We start from the raw sequence: 23,131 nt of genomic DNA, 5'->3' as shown, positions 1-23,131 counted from the left end.
CTCCAGGCCCCCCCCCCCCCACTCAACCGTTGTTTGTGAACGCAGTCTAAAAGGAAAGTCTTACAATATTTCAGGTTCAAATATTATGAATTCTTAACATGTAATTACTAATAAATATTCTTTGAGAACTTTTTAAAACTGCATCATTGAGAAATTTTAATAAAATGCGTCATGTCCCAAGATCTTACCATTTCAGTGCATCCAACTTCACGGAACTCACAGAATTCTAGTTTTCTTTCACAGTCGCCATTGTGAGGGTCTACATGTCATTTACCTATATTGAAGGAAAGAAATGTTTCATAGTTAGCAAAACAGATCCACAAGGAATTCAAAAAGCGAGCAGACTTTTGACCTCTTCAAAGCGTCGTCAACTTGCATATATTTTCTGAGTTTTCATTTCTTGTTTTGATATCACTTCGAGAATGGTATGTACAGATAACTTTCAATCAAGGTAGAACGAAACTCCTTGTCCTACCTGTTGTCGTGGTATTCTTCTTTCACAGAATTGACATTGTACTGGATAACTGGGACATTGACTGAAATGACTCTGCAATAAGGTAGTATTTTGATTACATTTAATGTCTATTGTTGTTCATATTTTAATAGCAGTATCGAACTATCGATAGGAAAATAGGCATAACGAGTTATCTTATTTACATTAAACTGTGCAGTAATCTTCATCTGCAGTCGGAAGATCGAGGGTCTGTGTAAAGTGTGTTGAGGTTGTACTCTCACAGTTTTTGTTCACAACTATATGTGACAGTTTAGGGTTGTGGAATACATACGAAATAATATTATTGCGTAACAGCGCCTTACCTCTGACTCTACTTTAGTAGTTTCCTGGCCACAGTGGGGACAGTTTAACACCCGCATGGGACAGTCCTTCTGAAGATGTTCGATTAACTGTGCCCGCGGGAAAGTATTGTCGCAGCCACTTTTGATGCATGATATCATCTCAAAGGGGCAGGTTGTAACGTGCTACAGGTGAGATCAAGCAATGAAGTTCAGGTTTTCAAAAGCAGACGGGCCATTATGAGACATGGCTGAAAAGCGCAATTTGATTTTGTATTTTAAATAAAGTGCTTTGAAATGTTCATCATCATAATATAACAAATTAATACTCTGACAATAGCAATTAAATTCTTTCCTGTTTGAATAAATTTGATATCCATTAACGTCTAAATATACTTACATCACCATACTCTTTGAAGCGCCCAGTCCATGTACATCTTTCGTTAAGGCATCTCACTTTATGTTCGTTGAGTTCTCTCCGAATGGCTCTGTCTATGTACATCTGCAGGATGACACATTGATAATTTATCTCCGAAGTTAGATTCAAAAATTCTTCGTAGACTATGCATCAGTTTCATAGTATGCCTACATATATCCAGGATGTATTATTACTACAATCGACAACTCCTAAAGTCCATACTTCCAACTGTTTGTCAGAATTTACAATAAATGCTGGTCACACACAGGATGTGTTACAGAGCGAGTCAAATTCGTTTCAACGTCAGCCTGCTGTGTGATAGAACATGAAACTATGCTTGGCATGATCAAAATAATATATTCTGTCCCTCTTTCTTTAAGCTGCTTATCAGACATATTACAGAAAATTTGCCCATACCTCATCAAAACTGATCGGAGAATCCAGTTCACCTTCTTCTTTACAACCGATACATATATTATTTCCAGAACCTTCCCTGGGTGTTGGAATAGGAGAATCATTAGTTACTTTCTGAACGCTCTTATCATGATGATGGACACTCCAAGTGATTTCACCATCATTTTACTATTCCATTAAAATCTTTGATTGTTTTTTTATTTGCTCTTTCGCGCATGACTAAAAAGTACGCATTGCCACAGCCAACATTATTTTACTCTTTAGTGTAACCAACATGTTATTTAATATGTAACAGTATGTCTTTCGTTTACATGTTCAGCATTCTTGGCACATGGATTTATTCACAAAATTTACGGACGAGAATACATGCTTATGATAATGTTTCTTCGTGTGTCTCATGGAATGGGGATCTATATGCGGACTAAATCATAAAAATGTTACCAAAATAATTTGCACATTGTCAGGGAGGTCTCACTTTGACGTGAACTTTGCTTATATTATGATGTTTCATAAAAGTCAAAAAAGTCAAAAAGTCAAAATGTCGCGTACTTTTTAACTTTCACTCATTTATTATCTTCTGTCCAGTTTGCAATAAGTCAAGCGGTCACAAACAAAACAATAAATTGAAAACGATGTGTCCTTCTTGGTTGTTTTACCTGAGGTCCATAATCTCTTTCTTTTGCGACTTTGATTGTGTTATGAGTACCTGAATTTAGTTCGTGTTGCTGTGCTTTATGTGTTTGTCGTATTAAGTACCGAGTAATACAACTTTGACCCATGGATTTTGGATATGGGATAGGTGTTATTGCTATTGAGCAGTATGAGATGGTCTAATCATGAATGATATCCAAGTTTAGAGGATGATATGATGAGTTACACGTTACTAGATGTGAACTGAACGTGCTCACAAGGTTTATAACAGGTTCATTACATAGTAGTAGCTTCTCAGAACAATCAGGTATCTGTCAGATCATTATATGTCGCAGGTTTCATCAACTTTCGCACAGTACTCTCGGAGTTAAATCACTAATAACAAAACTTGACACTGCTCAATGCTTTATGAGACAATTAGATATCTATCAGATCAACATATGTAGCACGTTTTATCAAATTCAAATTCGGAGTTATATCACGAAGTCCGTTAAATATGCAAGTGAACCCTCAATTCACTTGATACTGCACAGTGCTTCACGTGACAATTAGATATTTATCAGATTAATATCTGTAGCAGACATCACCGAACTTAATGCCATAATTTCTGAGTTATATCACTAATTGCAAAGTTCATTAAATATGCAAATGAACACTTAATTAACTTCGCACTACTAAATGCTTCGGAGCACACTTAAATATCTGGTGGATCAGTAACTTCAGTAGATTCTATCAAATTTGGTGCAGTTATTTCGGAGTTATGTAACTAATCACAAAACTTCACTAAATATGCAAATGGACTGTTTATTAACTTGACACTCCTAAATTATTCTCAGTACAATTAGATATCTATCAGATCAATATTTGTAACACTTATCATCAAATTCAGTGCAGGAATTTCGGAGATATTTAACAAATTACAAAAAAATCCATAAAATATGCAAATGAGCAGACAATTGACATGACACTCACAATATCATCATAATGTTCCTGAGATTGTCATCAGTGAAAAGTTTTGTTAAGTTTTGTTCAGTATGTCTTGATATATGTCGACGCTGTCATTACTGTCTCCATAGGAAATCATTATATGAAAAACATTTTCATAACTTCATTAATATGCAAGCCACACTAACCAAAATCTAATCAGTTCTTGCCATTAGCATATGGTACCTGTCTACCAACTCTGACTTGAATCCACAGTCTTTCTTGAGTTATCGTATAAACAGACAGACAGAGACAGAGACACACTCACACATACTCACGGGCAGACAGACAAACATCACTGACGTGTGTGAACACGTGAGCTAAAAATTTAAATACTCACTGTATATGAGAGGTATGTGCAGGCGAAGAAGGGGCAAATCCTCGCAGTATGTATCATCCATGTGTATTGTACGATCCAAACTCAATACGCCATTTTAAAAAGCTTACAATATAGGTTTACTTTATCTTATATATTTTAAGATCAATTAAGGTTCGGGCATTCTATTGATTATATTCCGTCGTAGGAGTATCCAAAATAAGATAAACGCAATAAAATATGAAAAAAATTAAAGTGAAATACCCTTTAACTTGCATATTGTTTGTATCGGAATACATTTATTCAGACGACCACGCGTGTTTTTGGGAGGACATGTAGATTCTTTCGATTATGTCTTCAGCATTATCGAACATTATAATAAGCCGATAAATGCAAATTAAGAAGACAGAGCACACCAGACACAGAAAACAACATTTATACTTGATCAATAGAATTTTATGCTCATAAAGGTGTGTACTTATATTGTCGACCAATGTCACAGTGACCGACCATACACATGTATACTCATTATCTCCTATACGACTGAAAACTACATAATCATATCACTAAAGTGTGAGTAAAAAGTTATATAATTATAATTGCAAAGCATCTCTGGCAGTATCTATGGCCACAGGATTCTGGACGGGCTTATTCAAGATAATTGTGACGTTTTCGACATAAGAATTTTCAGTTAGCAAATTCAGTAGCAATGTTTTCGGGAAGCTTGCCATGGTCGTCGAAGCAACTGTCCTTCTGGACTACTTGCGAATTTTATATCGATTGCATAAGACAGTGGAATGTAACATGTTTTAATTTAAACAACAACTACAAAAAGTTGTAATGGTTGTCCTGAATCACCATTATCGAGCAGTAATTTAGCAGAGTACATTGTAGTGGAAAAGTTTTAAACGCAATGAAATGTTTTGAAACTACTCAGTATTCATTCGTATTTTATTATTCCTGTGAGTAGACGACAACAGAAGATTCTTTGCGGTTCGGTGATTCTGATCCAGCATATTCTCATTGTATTATGCCACATGAATCATGGGTATGTAGACTGACATTCCATCGTCAGCACAACGTACCGTTTTGTGCTCAGTGCAAATTTCACTTTATATGCTATTTATAGTTTGACTCTACCAACAAGCTTTGTGTGAATGGCATATTTTTACACTGGTCAGAACAACCATTGTATCTGAATCGTAGACTGATTAAATCAGTCTACGACATTCAGATACTAATCAAGTTGTTAAGGAATACTAGAATGACAAAGTCGATCTGTCATTGGTAAAAACATTCTCTCGTCTGGTCCTAGTGCATGGCCGACGTTGGCCTACTTGACTTCTCGACATGATTCAATCATGGCGCTTTTTGTTTTGCCCGGCGCAACACTTAGGTATTCACAGAAACAGCAAATACGTTGCCGTACATTCAACACCTTCTAATGATAGAGGTTGTGTTTTGCCCACATCATCACATGGAAATACCGTAATCATGCCACTATGAATTACGTCTGGACTCACGACGTCCATGCTTTGATTAACTACAGACCGAGTTCGAGTCCCCTTCCAACTCTATACTGGCTATGGTCTACAGACCAGAAATGTGCAACATTTGATTGAGTGATAGTCAAAATCGCATTGTAACGCCTGCTCTAGCTCCATCATACCATGGATGTAAAAAATATATGATCATACACACTACGGAGAACAGAAGGTGGCTACCTTTGAGCCTTGATGTCGTTCCCTCGGCCACAACTTTCCCCGGCGATGACTAAAGGACTGCTGCTATCGCTCGCTTGTAGTAGTACCTCCCATGCATGCTGATATTCTTCTGACACATTCAAACAGGACGTAAAATCACGGTCCCTCCACAAAATGATCTAACCCCGGATTCAACTTACCAATCGATTAAATACCTCGCAACATCAACGTGGTGTGCTAGTCCCTTGTCACTCTTTATCTTCTTCCATCTATCAATCTGACCAAAAATGTTTATTTTGCCGGCGTTTCTTGCTGCTTTCCTCCGTTTTTTCGTGGAGTCGGTAAGGAAAGATCGCCCAGAGCGCTTCACTATCGCTGCCATGTCCACACACGTGCACACCACGCCACACTTTCGCGAACTTTATCATACACCCAATACGCATGCGTGCATAATCAAAGTCTTGAAATGACGTTTCAAATTCTGCGCCGTACCCCCGGAACAGGACGCAGTTCTGTACGTACCAAAACTGCAATTTATTCGATAATTAAATCTGATTACTCTAATTAGAGTCACCTCCGCGTTCCGGTTAGTGGTCGAATCTTCAAGTGGAATGGCTACCGATTTTTCGGGAAGGGTCCACCGCCGAAATGTAAACGTTTAAAACTGTTAATTCTGATCCATATTGCAACTTTAATATATCATAGACTTGAAAAGATAAGCACGTGATAGCTAATGCAGTGCCAGTGTAAGAGTTCACAGGAATGCTGGATATGTTTGCCATCACTTTCCACTGTATTTTTTCGTAAACGGAAGGTCATGGAAGTAATAATTTACATTGTATCTCCAGAAAATCATAGCGTGATTTTAAAACATCAACAAAATTTTACTTAGAGTTAGAAATTGTCAAGTAAATGTAGTAAAGTTTTTCTTCATTTGCAATTGCCAGATAGCTTCGAGAATAGGACTAAGATACTGTTGTCGCAATTCAAAATAATTAGAACACTACCATCACAAAGTGTTCATATATTTTACAAAAACCCTGTCAAAATATTCAAAAATGTGCAGACTACTGTTCCCTTACACTTATAATGAAAGTAATATTTTGGAGTCAATATTTTGAATATTTTCTCTAAGGTGCTACACAGTAACAATCGTTTACACTTGACTTGTACAGGCAGTAACTCTCTAAAGTTCATGGATAGTCTCCGTACTCGGATTGTAAACACGGCCAAGTATGTGTGTGACGTGCATTGTAAGAGAGAAACGGCCCGGGTAGGTTCTATGTGATGGTGATGTACATAAACAACCAATACCTGCCATCCCTTCTTCGATACTATTGAATATTATAACCTTCGAAAATATGTCATCATAACAACTGATATGGGTCATCATCGGATTGTGATTCATAATATGCAAGAGTACGTTGCAATAAAATGGCCGCAACGGAGAACATTAATTATTGGTCAGTCACATCATATTTGCAATGCTATGTGGTCTCTGCTGTCACCATAGTGGCCATCCACGGGTAAATTGTGCATATTAGCATGACCAACTACGTGGTAGATTTATAACATCAATTTGAAACTAACATATTTATATTGAAGGCGCATGGACATTCGCTAGAAAAAGAAGACAAACTCAAACAAAAAGTGAAAACTCTCGTTCAGAGAAATAAAAAGACAATGACCTTTGTATAGTGGATTTAAATTTGATACAGATCGAAGGAGGTCTCGTTTTCATTCCATACTCTGAGTTAGAGAGTGATCTAGAAGTCCATACTTACTCTATCATCTCTTCAAAGCACTGCCTACAGTATCGATGTCCACAGGATGTCTGTACTGCCTCACGTAATATGCGCTGACATTTTTGCACAAGTACTTTTCAGTAGAGCGATCCTGAATAGGAACTCTGAGTAGCCTGCCATGATGAATCTGTAGAAGTTTAATACTGTGAATCACAGAATGGAACACTCTTTTTATAAGTAATTCACGCAACATCCACGTGACATTATGCATGGATGTATTCGAGATTGTTCTATATAGCGCCCTCTGTCTATACTAGGGTCCAACTAGTCCTTTTTCAAAATGACTTATGATTTATGTCACTATACACATGTACTGACCAGAGTGATAAGTGTAAGGTCCGCTTTCAGCTCGCTGATTGGCTGTACCTTTTTCTTAGGTCTCATTACCATGTAATTTTCATCTCATGGCACTGTGTTATCCTCGTTCTGTAGTGTTCACTGCCTCGCAATGGAGTGTCCCATGTACTTCCTGGATACCGCTGCATGGTAACCAGTTATTTAAAGTGTTTATATTTGCACCTGGTACGTGGTTCGATCACAAAAACAAACACACTACCCTCTAGGCCGAAGCAGCTGACCAGCACCTAAGTGATACTCATAGCATTATAAATTCTTCTACCAAACTTTGGCAATACGACACAACACTTTGTACGTGTTCGGCAAATGACACACAGCAAGATGTAGACATCTATTTCTATAGTATACGTTGGCATGGAAATTATTTCAGGCACGGATTCATAATCAATCAGTACTGTTACTTTGCTTTAATACTTCCAAATCTTAATTTTTGCAACTGATCGACTCTTTCATGAGCCAATGCCAAAGAAGCTACCATTCGCCCACTTTTTACATACACAATAATGTATGTGGTAGAGGATATACAAGCTGGGTAGGCACCACTTCTGTTGAAAGACTGTTTCGTCGTTCGCAGGTTAAAGAGGTATTATTTTTTCTCCTGGTATATGCAACCGTATAGCGAGAGTGTAAGTTTTGCCAGAAGCAGGCACATTGTCTGTGTACGCCGGGTTTATTAGAGTTAATAGCGAAGCGAAAAAAGAAGCGATTCAGTTGAATATTACGATACAACGGTATCGATTAGCGCCATTTCTCTATCACTTTTACCTTCACCAGGGTTAATAACCGGAAATATAATTAACCATAAAACATAATCTACCAACAACCGCAGGAGAAAGAATGGTGCTAAAGAAATATTATAGACGTCAGCCAGTCTAGGAGAGGAGCTGACTTCTAATAAGAGAGGAGGTGCTCTTCAAAACCTTATTTTCAGATTTCCATGAACAAACACAGGAAAATGCTGGTCGCTTTCTCCACATTAAAGTCAATACTTACTCTATCATCTCTTCAAAGCACTGCCTGCAGTATCGATGTCCACAGGATGTCTGTACTGCCTCACGTAATACTCCCTGACATTTGCTACACACAAATTTATCAGCAGGATGGTCATTAAATAAGTGTTTCGGGTAGCCCGCCATGGTGCTGGGAAATTTAAGTCTGTTAGGTGCTGTTTTACCGGTGCAAATATCATAATCGGAACAAAACTCCAAACTCTAAAGGTATCTTTCGCAATTTTAATAGAAATTGCACAAGACAAACAATGCACCATGAAACTTTATCGGTCATAGCCCTTGATTGTAACCACTTATGCAACGTGTACCGTGTATGACCTGCGCGCTACGCATCGACAGAATGACGTCGACCTGCCTCAAAGGTCACAAAGGTCACTGCATCACACGTAACGTCACGGGGTAGCCATATATATCAGCTGGCATACTTCCAAGCTTTAATAATAGCGTAGAGCCTTCACTCCAGCTCCTTCACTCGCAGGCAAGGAAAGGAACATGCTCGTAAAATATATAAAATGGATCATATGTTTGCAAATTACGCTAACAGATACAGCTGCTTTGATGTAAGAATTATATTGTTCGTAGGGCGGGTTTTTGCACAATAAAATTTTTCCGACTTTATTTCCAGATTTGCCTTGGCAGTGTGACAGATATGCACTATAACTTTATGTATACTTGGATTGTCACTCGGAAATTATTTATTGTATGGGACTTCTCGTTAAAGTGTATTGGTTCAGGTTCAGTTTGGTTGTTATTTCTGATAAGTGGAAAACGGTTCTGTGTACGTTTGTACAGTGTCACCGGTTTGTCCTAATATTTACAAAGATCAGAAATATTCAAAAATATGTACGATACATACACATGGACTGTCATCAGCGGGCAATGTTTTGTTATCTCTTATTAACGGGGAGTGTGTAGCGATCGAAGGAAAACATTCAAATAATGAATATTAGACACTGATATCCCTGTTGTTGTGGTCGCACTATATATACAGGTGCATTTTTGAAGGAAAAATGACTTGCATATCAGTAGGAACTTTCATCACTTAGCGAAAGTTCGAGGATGATGTGAACGTACATTATATTGGACTTTGGAACGGAAAAAAATCTTGGTCAAAAGTAATCAAACAAAAGTAATAGAGATCTGGAAAAAACCACACCTGTCAGGACACTGGGTGATGTGAAATGATGTGAACTGTGTACGATGATGATAGTATTTTTAACCTTGCAAGAAGCGGTGGAAGGCGCTGTTTATATGCTAAATATTGAATCGATAATTTATTTTTGAATGTTGAGGAGATGAGATGCAGTTTTTTATCAACATAGACTCAAGATACTCAGGATGGTTTTCTTGGATTGCGACTTGTTTTACTGATTTAAATATACTTTTGATTGAAATATTGACACTGAAATGTTTGGCAAACCGTGTTCCAATGATTGATCTAACTTTGGACAAGTTGTTCCTGAATCGGAGATGTAAAGACGTCGTCTTGGCTTCTCCAAATATTGTTCATAAAGCCGGTCGCAAGTTATAAGATAAATTATGGTTCTACTTTTGCATAGAATTTAGCTTTTATTTTGAAATTGAAGTTACGTGATTTAATATATGAATATAAATGTTAGTAGAAAATTCACAGACATTTTAAAGCCTCTTGTTGAGCTGTATCAATTGTGGTTGGGCACATTTAGAAGCAGGTTCTAAATTGTGTGATGAGGGAATTTACGGTGCAGAGAGTGAGAACGACACTGACTCTCGTTTGGCGTGTAACAACGAATAAACTTTATTGCATGAAAGAGGCGCGAAAGTCGCCTCAACATGTCAATCAACTATGACCTGAATAACTTGCAACATTTTGTCTAACCTCAGTCTAAGGCAGTTTTGAATCTCCACATCAATCAATCCTTAGTTGTCTCGACATCAATCAATCCTTAGTTGTTTCCTTCATTTCGCCATGTAGCAACAAATCTCGAAGGTGCTTTACTACGTTAGTAGGCATTGATAGGAGCAATGGCAATAGCTTGTTGACATACCTTTGATTTATGTAGACTGTTGAGAATTGCGTGAACAAACGTTTAATGGTTATGGCGATAAGCTGCAGTGGCTATAGGAGTACCTGTCATTCACGGCTACGTAATGTAGTCAGTGGACCAATGGCGTGGAAAGCTGAAAGTGTAAAATAGCTTAGTGGTATGACAGGTTAATATAAATTTCGGCTAAATGTGTATCAACTTTGCATATACAAGATGTAACTTTGTACAATTAGATGTGTTGTCAAAAAAGTAAGGGTACGTCTAGAAGCAGGTCTAAAAAGAAGAGTACGACGCAGAGCTATAGGGGGAGAATAAAAATTAATCTGTGCAAGTACATCAGATATGTTGTAATTAGAGTTTACAATTACAGGAATTTAGTATCTAAAAATGCTCGTCTGCACTCCAATTTGGGCAGCTGAAAGTTTTTACAAAGGTTGTTGTACATTTCATTAGAATATGGTTGTGAGGATCGGTAGCAAAGATGTTTTATGATTTTTTTCCGAGGCTCTCTCCAGTTTCACAATCAAGTACGTTTGGTGAGGAGACCATACTTGAGAACAACATTCTAGATGGCTTCTGATGCATCAGTGAGTCATTCATCAATGACAACAACACTTTAGTCCAAGATTGTAAAACTTTATTGATCACAATAGAAATACTTCATCACTACAAGAAGATTTCATACACGAAACACCTGTTCATCTATTTCGGGTTACACTTGTTTAATTTTGCTCAATCTGTCAACAATCAAGATGAATACAGATGACTGATCTAAAATCTTTTTATACGTCTGATATACCAGTGGAAAGTTAATCCTTTTTAATTTTTGCAATATTCGAATATTGTTACTTTGATTTATTTTCATTAAACCAAATTTGATTGGTATAACACAGTAAGCATTATTCCAGCCTGGTTAAATTGTATAAATTGCACCTGTTCGTTTTTGGTTTGACATTGTATTCAACTTAAAGTACCAAGTGCCAAATTAAAATATTAGCTACTTACTCTTATTTGTAATGATAGAATTTAGATTTAAAATGAAATTCTATCAGCACCCTAAAATACAAGAATTGACAGTTGTAAGAAAATAAAATGTGCTCCTGCATTTTTTTCCTCATAATTCTGTAAAGATAGTTTTAGAATACGATTGTGCGAAATTTTGGTAATTTTCATCTATCAGCATATTCATTCTAAATCATCATCAGTAACTGTTAGGCTTCTTTTCTGTTCATAATAGGGACTTTGCCTTCTTGAAATCATGCTTTGAATATTTTAACATGTAATTTGTGAAAAGTTTTTAAGGAACCTACAGTTCATGGATCTATGTAATCCATGTTAATAGGGCAAGCCCTATTCAAATTGAGGAAATATAGGTAGTGTCTATGGAAGGAGTTTGACAACACGATTTGTAAAGGTTTGTGAAAATATCGATTTTTCATCACGGTAACTGTCACTGGTTTTGTTCCCACATTTTCGGGAGATTGTAAATGTAAGATGAATAAGGTAAATATATCGAAAGGTTCACCAAGTTGGGATAACAACTCTAAAACAGAAAGCTTTGTTTCAGATATGATTCCACCCTAAATACTTTATCTGCTCATATTTATCGGAGTAGTCTTTTACCCTCTGGTAAATAAATTCGGTTACCTGTAAATTTTACTCGTCCTTACTTGTAAGTCTTCATTACCCGACATAGATCTCATGATGATATCGCATGGTGACGTCACACACTTAGTTTAAAATTTAAGTGGAAAAACGACATAAACACCTTATGATGCTGTGCGTTTCATACCATATGATAACTTCAAACGATATCAATGCACAATGAATACATATCTTTCAAAATTTTAAACCTGTTAATAACAAATTTAAATTATCTATGAAATATAAATATTTTACAAATAACTACATAATAAAATGCACACGATATATTTAATTGAATATCAACATCACAATAAATCGATTTTTGTAATTTTCATAAGTTACAAAACTAAACTTATGAGTATTGCACTGGCTAAATTGTTCGGTAAATTGGTCACTTTACTAATAAACCTTAGTCTTGGTCAATAATTTACACTCAAAATCGGTCAACTTGTCCTTGTTAATACACATTTTGTAAATACATAATTTGTAAAATAATGTCATCAAAATATAAAATTTAACAGTTCTTCATTTACAGATAGTTTGACGGAAATAAATAATCACGAAAGTTTGTACGATAAAATTAAGTACCATTCAAGGTAAATAAATAATTTACTAAGTTTAAGAAACAGACAGAAAATGAGAGTAATAATAGGGTCATCTTGAACGATAGCTTATTGCTGGTACCAGGCGTCCGAAATGGGTAAGCGTACCCTGCCAGCACCACCCGTCAACATTGACCCAAAGTGACAAAATTTAGTGGAATTCTGTAAAGCAGCCACCATGCGGGTAAAAATAAATGCTTTAATGAAAATAAGATTGTAATATAAACGACAACAACAACAACAACAATAATAATAATCATAATAATAATAATAATAATAATATAAAATTATTTCGGCTTACTTACACACGTGTAAATTTGGTGCTATTGAACTGTTTTAGTGAAGACCAGGTCAACGTTAATATGGAAAAACATCGACAAAAAATGTATTTATACTTTAACCAATGCGAATTCGTTAACTACTGGCTCTTCTGACTCTAAATGTTTGAAGTAAAAGGAAGAACTTTGTTTCGAACTTTATAAGCTTTCTAATGACGGGAATATATCATTATTAAAGCTTTTAGAGATAAACACGATTGGAACTAATTTGGGATAATCGGATGGTGAAGTGAGGTCGTTTTGATCTGTAAATATAGGCTCATCTGCATTTCTTTTTAAATTGCACACTTGTTTCTATGAATCGCAACATTCAGCAATATAGCACCTAACATTTTTGAGAAATTTGAAAAATATGAAGATCCAATTAGCCCAAATTAGTTCCAATCGTGTTGATACCAAATATATTCATAGAAAGACGAAATGCTATCAATGTAGATATTTGAAACAACACCGAAATATCAGTACAAAAACATCACACTTGTGCTCTAGCACAGGTGAATTTCGGTCTCAAAACAAATATAAATATCCGACACAATACCACAGCGACAGTTTGTTCTCATTTGCTTCATATTGTTGGCATTTCAGTCAGTAAAAACTCATAAGCACCTATACATAAATATGAGGCGTTGTCTAATCAGAAGTAAGAATGTATGTGATAAAGGTAGCTTGATGCTGATCATCGTTATATTGATCAATATTGAAAGTAAGATTTTACGTAATATTCTTGGATAGTCATCTTGCAAAGTGATCGTCAAAACATTTATATTGATGTTTACCTCAGCCTAAAGCAGCAGTTTGACTTCTCAACATTGTATAATTTTAAAACAGTAATGCCACTCTTTATATTTATCTGTAAAAGGAGCGGATTATGGCAAGAATAACTGAGACATTCCAACTTTAGAGTGAAGTATGGAGGAATATGAACAACGCACTGTGATAACGATTTGAATCACACGCTAGGGTGGCTGTCTTCCAAGCACTTGTCATCCATCTGAATATTTGAAAGAAAAGATGCATGTTACATCCTTTGTAAATATTACTGAGACTGTATTTCAATAAAGCCTTTTGATCCTTTAAATGAACTGACTGACTGACTAACCTCTTAGCTAACGAAATATAAAATATACAAAAAACACATAAATTCAATTCAAATCAGAAACATCCACAAATATTTTAATGAATGCGACGTCATCCTTTACGTAAGCATGACGTGGACTATCCAACATCGGTAATGGCAGAAAGAGGGGACATCCGCTGGCAATATTCAAATCGTTCTGTGGTCTCTTAAAAGAAGTCGAAGTAGGATCAGGTCTGAATGCATCGATGACGTGTTCTCTGTTGTTCTGGTCCAGCCACATGAAGGTGACCTTCTGTCTGAATGGCCAGCGAAGAAGAGCATCAAAGGGTCCCTTCATGATGACAAAGAACAGTGACACGTGATTACCCTTGCCCATCCCATCTCCATTCAGGTAAACTCGAGCACACATTTTGTAACCGTGGCGACTCGTATAGAAACATGGAGAGTAGATGGATGTAGTTCGTCCGCTCATTGCATCGTTTCGTTTACGAGTGAAGTCGGAGATCTTCCAAACCAAGACTCCGTCATACGAAGACATTTCTAAAGCTTGAATTCTGATATCCTGTTCGGCCAAGGCGACATCTTTGGTAGCGATGATTCTGTCTTGAGCTTTTATTTTCCTTTCGAAACTTTCAATGATCTCTTTGTCTTTTGTGTGTTTCTTCTGCAGTGACTGTACCATGTCTGTTGTCTGTTCTAGCTGGTTATTGAGAACAGCGATAACGCCTTCACTAGTGGACACTTTGGTGCCGAGAGTACGAACGAATCTTTCAGCTCCTTTAGAAGATGTTCCAGTTTTTCTATTGTGCCCCTGTGTTCTATGCACACACTTTATTGTGATTGTCATTCTTCAAGGTCACCAATTCCTTCACAGTCTGCTCAAGATTCTTCCTTTCATCTTCAATTTCAGAAATCTTATTTCCTTGACGTTCAACGGCCGATTTCAATTCTCGCACATCTTTGGAATCGCTATCAATTGTTTGTATCATTCCCAGGAATGGAATAAAGGTTTGCATCAACATGAGGAGATGGTTTCCCAGGGAACCGTGTCTATGATCCGCCATATTCTTCTTAGGCACCTTGAGAAGGTAAGTTCAGACACAAATGTATGACAGTCCGGAGCACGATAGTGGTTAGTGTAACTGACCTTCTTACCCTTGCAAGTCACCATGCGTTTGACGATTATGTTGAAGCTAAAATCTATATTGGGTGAAATACTAGAAATGTATTCAAAACTGCAATTTTCCTCTATCTATTTCAGAAGAACATATTGAAGCAAGATAAAAATAAAATTATTGCTCCTCAGAACCATTTTGGCAGAGCTACAGCTGCGGTGAGCGAAACTTCTTTTTCGGTTTTTACGAACCAGCAAATTTCTCTCATGTTAGTGATGACTTGAAGTCTAGCTTTAACAAACTGTGTACAGTAACAGAGTCGTTACATATAACAAATCATACCGTTTTTACATGCTTCGAGAGGGGAAATGATAACTGTGTAAAGCTAAATGCAGTAAAAGAAAAACAAAACTGTAATGCAGAAGTATAAATTTGTCACAATACAAAAAAACTAAAACAAAAAAAAACACACCAAAAAACCCCAAAACACAAATCCAAATCAGGTTAGGTAGAAGCAGTGATTCAGAGGAACAATTTAATTATTCTTCTTGACCTTATCTTCTTGAAAGTGTTAACATTCTAACATCTTTAAAAATGTAATTAATTGTGATAGTTATTAGAGAACATAATACCACGGTCCCTCCACAAAAGGGACCGTGATGATACATAGCTATGAGTGTATGTCACGGAGACTTACCATTGCAGTGCAACCGACTTCCCGAAATTCACAGTGTACTAGTTTTCTTTCACAGTCGCCATTTTGAGGGTCTACATGTTGATCTATCTATATTGGCAAAAAAGAAAAGGTCTTATGATAAGCAAACAGAGTTATGGGGGTATACGACATGGATAAAAGACCTTTGACCTCTGGAATGAATCTTCCGCCGTGGTCATGTTTGCTGACTTTTCATTTTACTTTCATATCAAATTCAGGGAAATTCAAAGCGTTGGAAATTTCTGTTAACAAACATGGAGAAAGGAACGCCATGTCGTACCTGTTGTCGTTGCAATTTTCTTTCGCAGAATTGGCATTGTTCTGGATAACTGGGACACTGACTGAAGTGACTCTGCAAAAAGGTATTGGTTATATGTGCATTATTACGTACATTCTAATACATATTGGTATTCGTATTTTAAATTTTAGAATCACAAGCTGCAGTGTATAAAACATGATTGCTTATTCACACTTAGTCAGCACACTGATCTTAATTTTCATTCCGAAGAGTGGCGCATTGCGGGATTATTTCTGTACTTGTAAAGGGATGAGATTCCTTCAGAGGGGATTTGTGCACAAGACTGCAGAATGACAAACACAAACTAAGTAATGTTATAATATTTGCAGCACAATCTGATTGTAATCCGATGTAAAGATGGGGCTGTCATTTACGCTATCGTGCTGTGGTCTCTTTTTTTTGCTGTCCAGAGGGAGGACCGAGGAAAAAAGATCACAGCACGATAGCATGAAAGTGTGACTCATCTCTTCATCGGAATTGAATTAGATTGATTGCAACACAGCGCATGCGTATAAAATCGCCTTACCTCCTGCTCCGCGTGAGTGATTTCCTCTTTACAGTGAGGACAAGCTAACACTCGCATGGGACACTGCTTCTCAAGATGTTCCGCTAGATTTTCCCGCAGAATTTGTCGTTGCAGCCACTTTTGATGCAAGATATCATCTCAAAGGGACAAATTGTAACGTGCTACAGGTGACAAAAATGTAATATCTTGTCAAAATTTTTACTTTTTAACGATATCATTACTTCAGCAAAATCAGATTTTCACACCGTCATATACCTTTCGAAAAAGATAGGAAAATTACGTTAAAGTTGTCTTCATGTGTGTCATGGAAGTAAGTGAAATGTTAATTACTTCACTTTGGCAAGTGCGCAAAACACTGGCCAATTTTGAATGATTATACTTACATTTTCATAGTCCCTGAAGAATCCAGTCCATCCACATCCTTTGTTCAGGCATCGCACTCTCTGTTCGTTGAGTTCTCTTCGTATTGCTCTGTCGTTGTACATCTGCAGAACAGAATGTTTGAAAAATCCTTAAAGTAAGATCCTATTGTATTTCAAGAGTAAGATACAGCCTCTTCGTGGCAAGCTTCAGTGTAAGAATCGCCATCGTTAATATTGTTGTGAAAGTCAAAGCCTTCACGTGAATCCTGTTGTTAGCAACTACAGTTCACACTGATCACAAAGCAAACGGTGTGCGTTGTATATCACTTGATGTCGCAACATTCTTTACTGAGTGGCAAAAAAGTTCGCTGGTGACTTTATCAAAATTATACCTGTAGATTCCGTTTTTCTCGTTTCTTGGCTGTCAGCTACATATACGAACAATATAACAAAGAATGACTGAATGTTGTTATTACCTCATCAAAGCTGATCAAAGAATCCAGTACACCTTCTCTTTCACAGGCGATACAGACATTGCTGGAACCTTCCCTGGATGGTGAAATATGAGAATCATTAGTTGTCTGCTTGATCGATGTTAGGACCACAACTTCCCCTTAAATCAATTCAGGCATGAAACTTACCTCTAGAATCGAAGTTTATGTAATTAGTTTCTTCAGTTCTCACAGAGAATAAAGAATATTGATATCTTCACGCATAAAAAAGTGTGACTACCAAAGAGGCAGCCTCCTTTATAATTTTTTACAGTAATTGAAACTCCTGCTTCAGTTTCACGTACAATCTTCCTTTTAATATTGCACACCCTAAATTAATGTCCCACCAGCTCATCTATTTTTAGGTTTTGCATATTATTTGTCATCACTGTCAAATTTACATACACTGTATCCTATTTGTATATGGTTCCATATCAGAATATTGAAGGAGTATTCAAAAATATATGGACAACAACGGGGTTTCGTAATTGTCAAATTCAGTATTATCAACCTGAACGCATTAACCCGTGTTAACCCATGCAATCCTTCATATTGACATAATGCGAATTAGTGAAGACCATTTCAGATTTAGAGAACAACTTTCCCATGAAATAGTTCATATAAACTATATCCATGCACTGTTACGGTAACCACTAGTTTATGGATTTATCTTTTCCACCAATGTAACTGAAAACCTACATAATTTCAAAGCATTTCATGCAGTACCTGTGCCCGCAGTAGGTTTGGACGGGTTCACACAAGACGTTATGACATTTACGGCATAAGAATTTTTCATTTGGTGAATTTACTAACAAATTTTTCGGGAGGCCCGCCATGGCTAGTGTTACCTCTCCGAGTCGAAATGATCTTATAACATATTTCCAATCAGTCAGCACATAAAATGCAGTAGTTTCCATTGAGTCAGCAAAAAGAATGCAGGATCAGCAAAATACGTCATTGTGGGTCTTTTGTGATACATTCTTTACATTCTTCCATCAAATTTTCATTTTAATCAGGTGGTATATATTTATTCTCTATTGTATATTAAGATATTTTTAATTGTTCATAAAATACATTTGAACATTTTTAAAAGAGATTATTCATGATTCCACACTGAGAAAAATAGGACGCCACAAATTAACATAACAAAAGAACAGCTGGTATCGTGTGCAGACATGTCGGGGTCATCTACGTGACCCGGTAGAACGTTTTCCTAGTATGTAATACACTGCTGTTCGCGTAGGCCTTGCCTTCACATTTTCAAAACTAGTTTTCTTTGTTTGATTTTACGTTCGTTCGGTTGTGGAATGTCGCCAGGCACAGGAGTTTTTGGTAGATGTTCGTGGCAGCATAGAGGGATTATTATTTGCATGTCGGCGTTGCCAGGCATTGAGCTCAAACTACAAAGGTCAGTTCCGTCATGCTATATAATACTACGGCAAGGCAAGCTGACTCCACTCACATTTTTTCAAGCGGGTCAGTCGTGTCCTGGTGAGTAGGCATTTTTCTCATCAGTGTCGTCAACAACAGGTAATGCAAGTTTAGTATGGACCGAAAGCCAAGGCATGTGAGATAATCAGATTGAGACTTCATCTACAGGATAGACGGAGATCAGCCTTCAGTGAGAAGTTAATCGAACTCTCTCTGGTCTCTTCACATACCCCGTATCTCCTAAGGTGATCACTAATTCACTATTTTTCCTTTACTGATACATAGAAAACTTACGTAAGCACATCTTCAAGGCACCTCCTGCAATACCTATGCCCACAGGCTGTCTGGACCGGTTCACGTAAGACATTCTTGCATTTTTGGCATAAGAATTTTTCACTAGGAGAGATTAGAAGCAGCATTTTCGGTAAGTCTGCCATTGCCTGTATTAGTTCTTCTGCATGATCGAAGAAGCATACGCTGTACGTTCTCCAATGCACACAAATATCGAAATGCATCATTTTTATTTAAGTATTTCATTAGGCTATAGCATCATTGTCTTTTCCTTCACGGTTGGAATTAGTCACTCGAACTGAATGATCAACAGAATAAATTCGCCAATTCTAACAATTATCGTCGTGGAAAACTTCTGAGAGTGTAACTCTACGTGATAGGTTAAAAAATTGCGGAAATCCCCTTGGGTATCAACTCCACGTTATAAAGAATTCATGAAACAGCAGTTCTAAAGTAAGCGCCTGCTTTGAACACGTGAACGGAAATAGTGAGTCAGCATATGACCTACTTTGACCTACTTGATATCTCAATTCATATGTATGCAAAATAGTGTTAGTGACGTGTTTTTGCCTGAAACATCGAAATACTTGAGTACTCGGCACGAAAAGTGAACAATGTACCAATCGCCCAAACTACATGTATCTTTATCAATATTAAAATCAACTTATATGAGTCATTATGAATTGAGACTAATCATTAGCCTACATTAGCATTACCTAGTTTTATTATTAGTCACTTTTATGTGGGTGACTAATAACTGTAAAATTATTGTTATTTCCTTTTGAACTTGTAGGTAACATGTGGTTTCATGTGAGCTGAGATAGAGACTAAAGACTATTAACGTACGTGATCATGTATTATAACCTCTTCTAAAAGTATTTTAAAATACCTGATAAATTATTTTAATTCATTTGAAATGTTAGAGTTGTTCCAATAATTTTGTTACTTAACAGCTTGAAATTTTAATCAAAGTAAAACATATTGAAGCTTTTTGGGGCCGTGGCGTTTGATGAAGCACTCACAAGCATTGCGGATTGCGATGGCAGCAACCGTGGTTTGGTTATAGAAAAATCCTTATCGCACTGCAGTGACGTATGCGTATCAGTATCCCGCAGCGCGAATACAAAGGGAATATTGTTGAATTAATATCGAGAATGAACAAATGATATCACGAGTAATGATGAATAACAATGATGATATAGAAAAATGACCCATAAACTAATGGGCCATTTTCTAAAATGATGACTCTAGGTCAATTATGGCTTGCAGATATCGCAAACCATGCATGAGTAAGCTTAAATGGGAAAAGGCTTTTAACAATCTCTACCAGAAGAAACGAGTGGGCAGTCTCTCTGAAGGGAACGAAATTGTCACTAATTGTTGACAGACTGGCAAAGAAATAGACGGAGACACTTTTCATTCTGCAGGCAGCCTGCCAGGCTCATACTTACTTTATCATCTCTCCAAAGCACTGCCTACAGTATCGATGTCCACAGAATGTCTGTACTGCCTCACGTAATACGCCATGGCATGTATTACACAGATACTTTTCAGGAAGTTGTTCCTGAAATAGATCTCTTGCATAGCCTGACATGGCTTTTACCAGCTGATGTTTTAATACTGGGAACAGCGTTAACGGAACGTTCATTTTATAGACGATATATACGCAAAACCCTGTGATTATTACATCAGAATTCTAGATTGTTCGATATATGGTAATTTCCAACTGGAACCCAGGCTTGGTTCAAGTTTTTGATTTGTGAATGTTTAAGTGGGGTGAACGCGATGATTTGTGTTCTGTTTTCATTTGAAATGTGTGAGTGGGGTGAAGGCGATGGGTGCACGCTATACAGGGGAATCTCTCCCAGAATCAGAAACCACCTCACTACTGCGGAGACTCACAGGTAACGCGTTCAACCCTAGAAAAACCTGGCCTGGGCTGTCAAATTCCAAATATGTTTGTGTGAAATAGGCGAGACACAAGAATATTACGAGTGATTTTATTTCTTAAAAATTCATCGACTTGAACCAAGTCTACGTGGGACCTAGAAAAGACTTACATGGATCATATTTTAGAATGTATTGACAGTAGGCTTGACACTGGAGACTTGTTGTGCGTTTAGTAGCTTGGTAGTTACTTACTACGGCCCTGTGTAGCAGGCAGAGTTACGAATTTTGTCAGACATAGGCCTGCGTCGGCGTCACATAGCTAACACAAGTTACTTGTAAGATGGTGTCACAACTGAAAGAAAAACACAGTGTGATCAACATTGTCTCATACAATCGCATGACCGGCCTCACGCTAGAGGCATGACCTTTACAAGTACATGTTTTACATTGTTCGATGAGCATCAACAATGGATAAACAGTTATGTCACCACAAAGGCTATATTGGATGTTCCTTGAGACCGCACAAATGGTCTTACTAGCGGCAACAGCTTATGGTAAAGACTGAGAAAAGCATGTACTGCTTAGCAGAAACTTTTAGAGATGTCAACTACAAATCTCGCTCTGATGTGAGAAATGCAGGACCATACAGGTACCACTATAAAGGGATCAGTCTACCTTATGCTGTTTACATGCTACGAACATTCTGAAGCGTTCTCTAAACGTTACTTGTTCTCACGATAGTATTACGTAGTGAGATATGCCCAAAGGCCGGAAGTAGTTTTATATTTTGAAGTATCATTGATAACATTGTTGAGTGTCAAAAAGTGTGTTCTGACGTCATCTGAAAACTTGTTTTGAACTAAGGGGGTCGTATTTTTAAGCTTTGGCTATTTATGTACTGGAACCTTCAGGCATAGTCAGGTTAATATGTTGAACAATGCAATCCTTCCTTTTGATATGATTACATCAGCTAAGGCTATTTCTTCGCGGGAACAAATACACGAACAATTGGCAAGGACAAAACAGATTCAAGGAACAATACAGTAAGATTTCGATCTGGTTCGAACCCACAACGTACAGCATCCAGTCACCTAGCCGAGACGCTACAGTCAAAACCGCTTGGCCAAATCCTCATGAAATAGTTCATAAAACTATATCCATACGCTTTTACGGTAACCACGAGTTCATAAATTTATCTTTTCCACATTTCCCCTAATACAACTGAAAACTTTCGTATCTTCAAAGCATTTCTTACAGTACCTGTGCCAGCAGGAGGTATGGACGGGTTCCAACATTTTGGCATAGGAATTTACATTTGGAGAATTTACCAATACGAATTTCGGGAGACTGTCAAGGATATATTCACTTCTCACAGTCGAATGATAGTATGACATACGACATAAGAGTTTTCACTCGTTCAGCTAAAAATGCAAGGTCAGGGTTTTTTGAAGTGTCAACTCTAAATTGTTGGCTCCGGAACGGAAATAATGAGTCAGCAGTATACATACTTTGATGTACTTGATCACTCAAATCATGCGCTATAGCGTTAGTGACGTGACTTTTCAGCACGACAAGTGAAAAAAATACCACCGCCTAAACGACATGTATCTTACCTCATGTAGGTGTTTGATGTCAATGACTCTGTCTAAACAAACAACGTAAACAGGTGTTTCAAAGCATAGACAGTCTACTGTGTATGGTCAAAGCTTAGGAGTTGCTCAGCTTTAAAAAGCGTTATAATACTGTTGTTATAAATGTGGAGTACGTAATGTTCATAATAATCCCTATCTAAATACACACAAGATGTGAGACGGTTGGTCTTCTGACTAATATATTGAAATTAATATTTTTGCGGCAATGTTTAATAGTTTTT

General features: G+C 37.1%; 4 protein-coding genes and 1 long non-coding RNA gene across 5 annotated transcripts; 1 reads left to right on the top strand and 4 right to left on the bottom strand.

Annotated features, from left to right (window-relative positions):
• Window positions 1–259: 259 nt before the first annotated feature.
• LOC139132147 (TNF receptor-associated factor 4-like) lies at window positions 260–7,410 on the bottom strand. Its single transcript, XM_070698536.1, has 6 exons — window positions 7,063–7,410; window positions 1,628–1,703; window positions 1,193–1,294; window positions 817–978; window positions 476–547; window positions 260–274 (listed from the first exon to the last, which is right to left on the bottom strand). The coding sequence occupies exons 1-6, from the start codon at window positions 7,068–7,070 to the stop codon at window positions 260–262; spliced, it is 435 nt and encodes a 144-aa protein (XP_070554637.1). The 5' UTR covers window positions 7,071–7,410.
• A 6,793-nt stretch (window positions 7,411–14,203) lies between these two features.
• On the bottom strand, window positions 14,204–14,821 carry LOC139132146 (TNF receptor-associated factor 2-like). The gene has a single exon (XM_070698535.1). It carries the CDS (start codon window positions 14,819–14,821, stop codon window positions 14,204–14,206), a length of 618 nt encoding a protein of 205 aa, XP_070554636.1.
• A 136-nt stretch (window positions 14,822–14,957) lies between these two features.
• LOC139132145 (TNF receptor-associated factor 2-like) lies at window positions 14,958–16,850 on the bottom strand. The gene is made up of 3 exons (XM_070698534.1): window positions 16,794–16,850; window positions 15,952–16,038; window positions 14,958–15,218 (listed from the first exon to the last, which is right to left on the bottom strand). Exons 1-3 carry the CDS (start codon window positions 16,848–16,850, stop codon window positions 14,958–14,960), a joined length of 405 nt encoding a protein of 134 aa, XP_070554635.1.
• Window positions 14,985–21,016, bottom strand: LOC139132144 (TNF receptor-associated factor 2-like). The gene is made up of 7 exons (XM_070698532.1): window positions 20,820–21,016; window positions 17,632–17,704; window positions 17,177–17,278; window positions 16,794–16,954; window positions 16,250–16,321; window positions 15,952–16,038; window positions 14,985–15,218 (listed from the first exon to the last, which is right to left on the bottom strand). The coding sequence occupies exons 1-4, from the start codon at window positions 21,014–21,016 to the stop codon at window positions 16,877–16,879; spliced, it is 450 nt and encodes a 149-aa protein (XP_070554633.1). The 3' UTR covers window positions 14,985–15,218; window positions 15,952–16,038; window positions 16,250–16,321; window positions 16,794–16,876.
• Window positions 18,838–19,704, top strand: LOC139131107 (uncharacterized). Its single transcript, XR_011552050.1, has 2 exons — window positions 18,838–19,054; window positions 19,363–19,704. It is a non-coding gene; the product is annotated as an uncharacterized lncRNA (long non-coding RNA).
• Window positions 21,017–23,131: the final 2,115 nt, after the last annotated feature.

This window comes from Ptychodera flava, chromosome 4 (assembly GCF_041260155.1).
Source record: "Ptychodera flava strain L36383 chromosome 4, AS_Pfla_20210202, whole genome shotgun sequence".
Lineage (NCBI taxonomy): Eukaryota > Metazoa > Hemichordata > Enteropneusta > Ptychoderidae > Ptychodera > Ptychodera flava.
Note: the sequence above shows the minus strand (reverse complement) of the source record. Positions and strands in the feature narration are given on the sequence as shown.

Bases quoted from the DNA above. Each gene is read 5' to 3' on its own strand.
- LOC139132147 (XM_070698536.1), bottom strand. The intron at 1,295-1,627 runs GTATGGGCAAAT...GTCATCCTGCAG, and splicing joins CTCCGATCAGTTTTGATGAG to ATGTACATAGACAGAGCCAT. The intron at 979-1,192 runs GTAAGTATATTT...TCTCACCTGTAG, and splicing joins GCTTCAAAGAGTATGGTGAT to CACGTTACAACCTGCCCCTT.
- LOC139132146 (XM_070698535.1), bottom strand. From the start codon at position 14,821: ATGGTACAGTCACTGCAGAAGAAACACACAAAAGACAAAGAGATCATT.
- LOC139132145 (XM_070698534.1), bottom strand. From the start codon at position 16,850: ATGCGAGTGTTAGCTTGTCCTCACTGTAAAGAGGAAATCACTCACGCG. The intron at 16,039-16,793 runs GTAAGGCGATTT...TTGCCAATATAG, and splicing joins TCACTCACGCGGAGCAGGAG to ATAGATCAACATGTAGACCC. The intron at 15,219-15,951 runs GTAAGTCTCCGT...TACCTTCTCAAG, and splicing joins AAGTCGGTTGCACTGCAATG to GTGCCTAAGAAGAATATGGC.
- LOC139132144 (XM_070698532.1), bottom strand. From the start codon at position 21,016: ATGAACGTTCCGTTAACGCTGTTCCCAGTATTAAAACATCAGCTGGTA. The intron at 17,705-20,819 runs GTAAGTATGAGC...TTCACCATCCAG, and splicing joins TGCTTTGGAGAGATGATAAA to GGAAGGTTCCAGCAATGTCT. The intron at 16,955-17,176 runs GTAAGTATAATC...TGTCACCTGTAG, and splicing joins TCTTCAGGGACTATGAAAAT to CACGTTACAATTTGTCCCTT.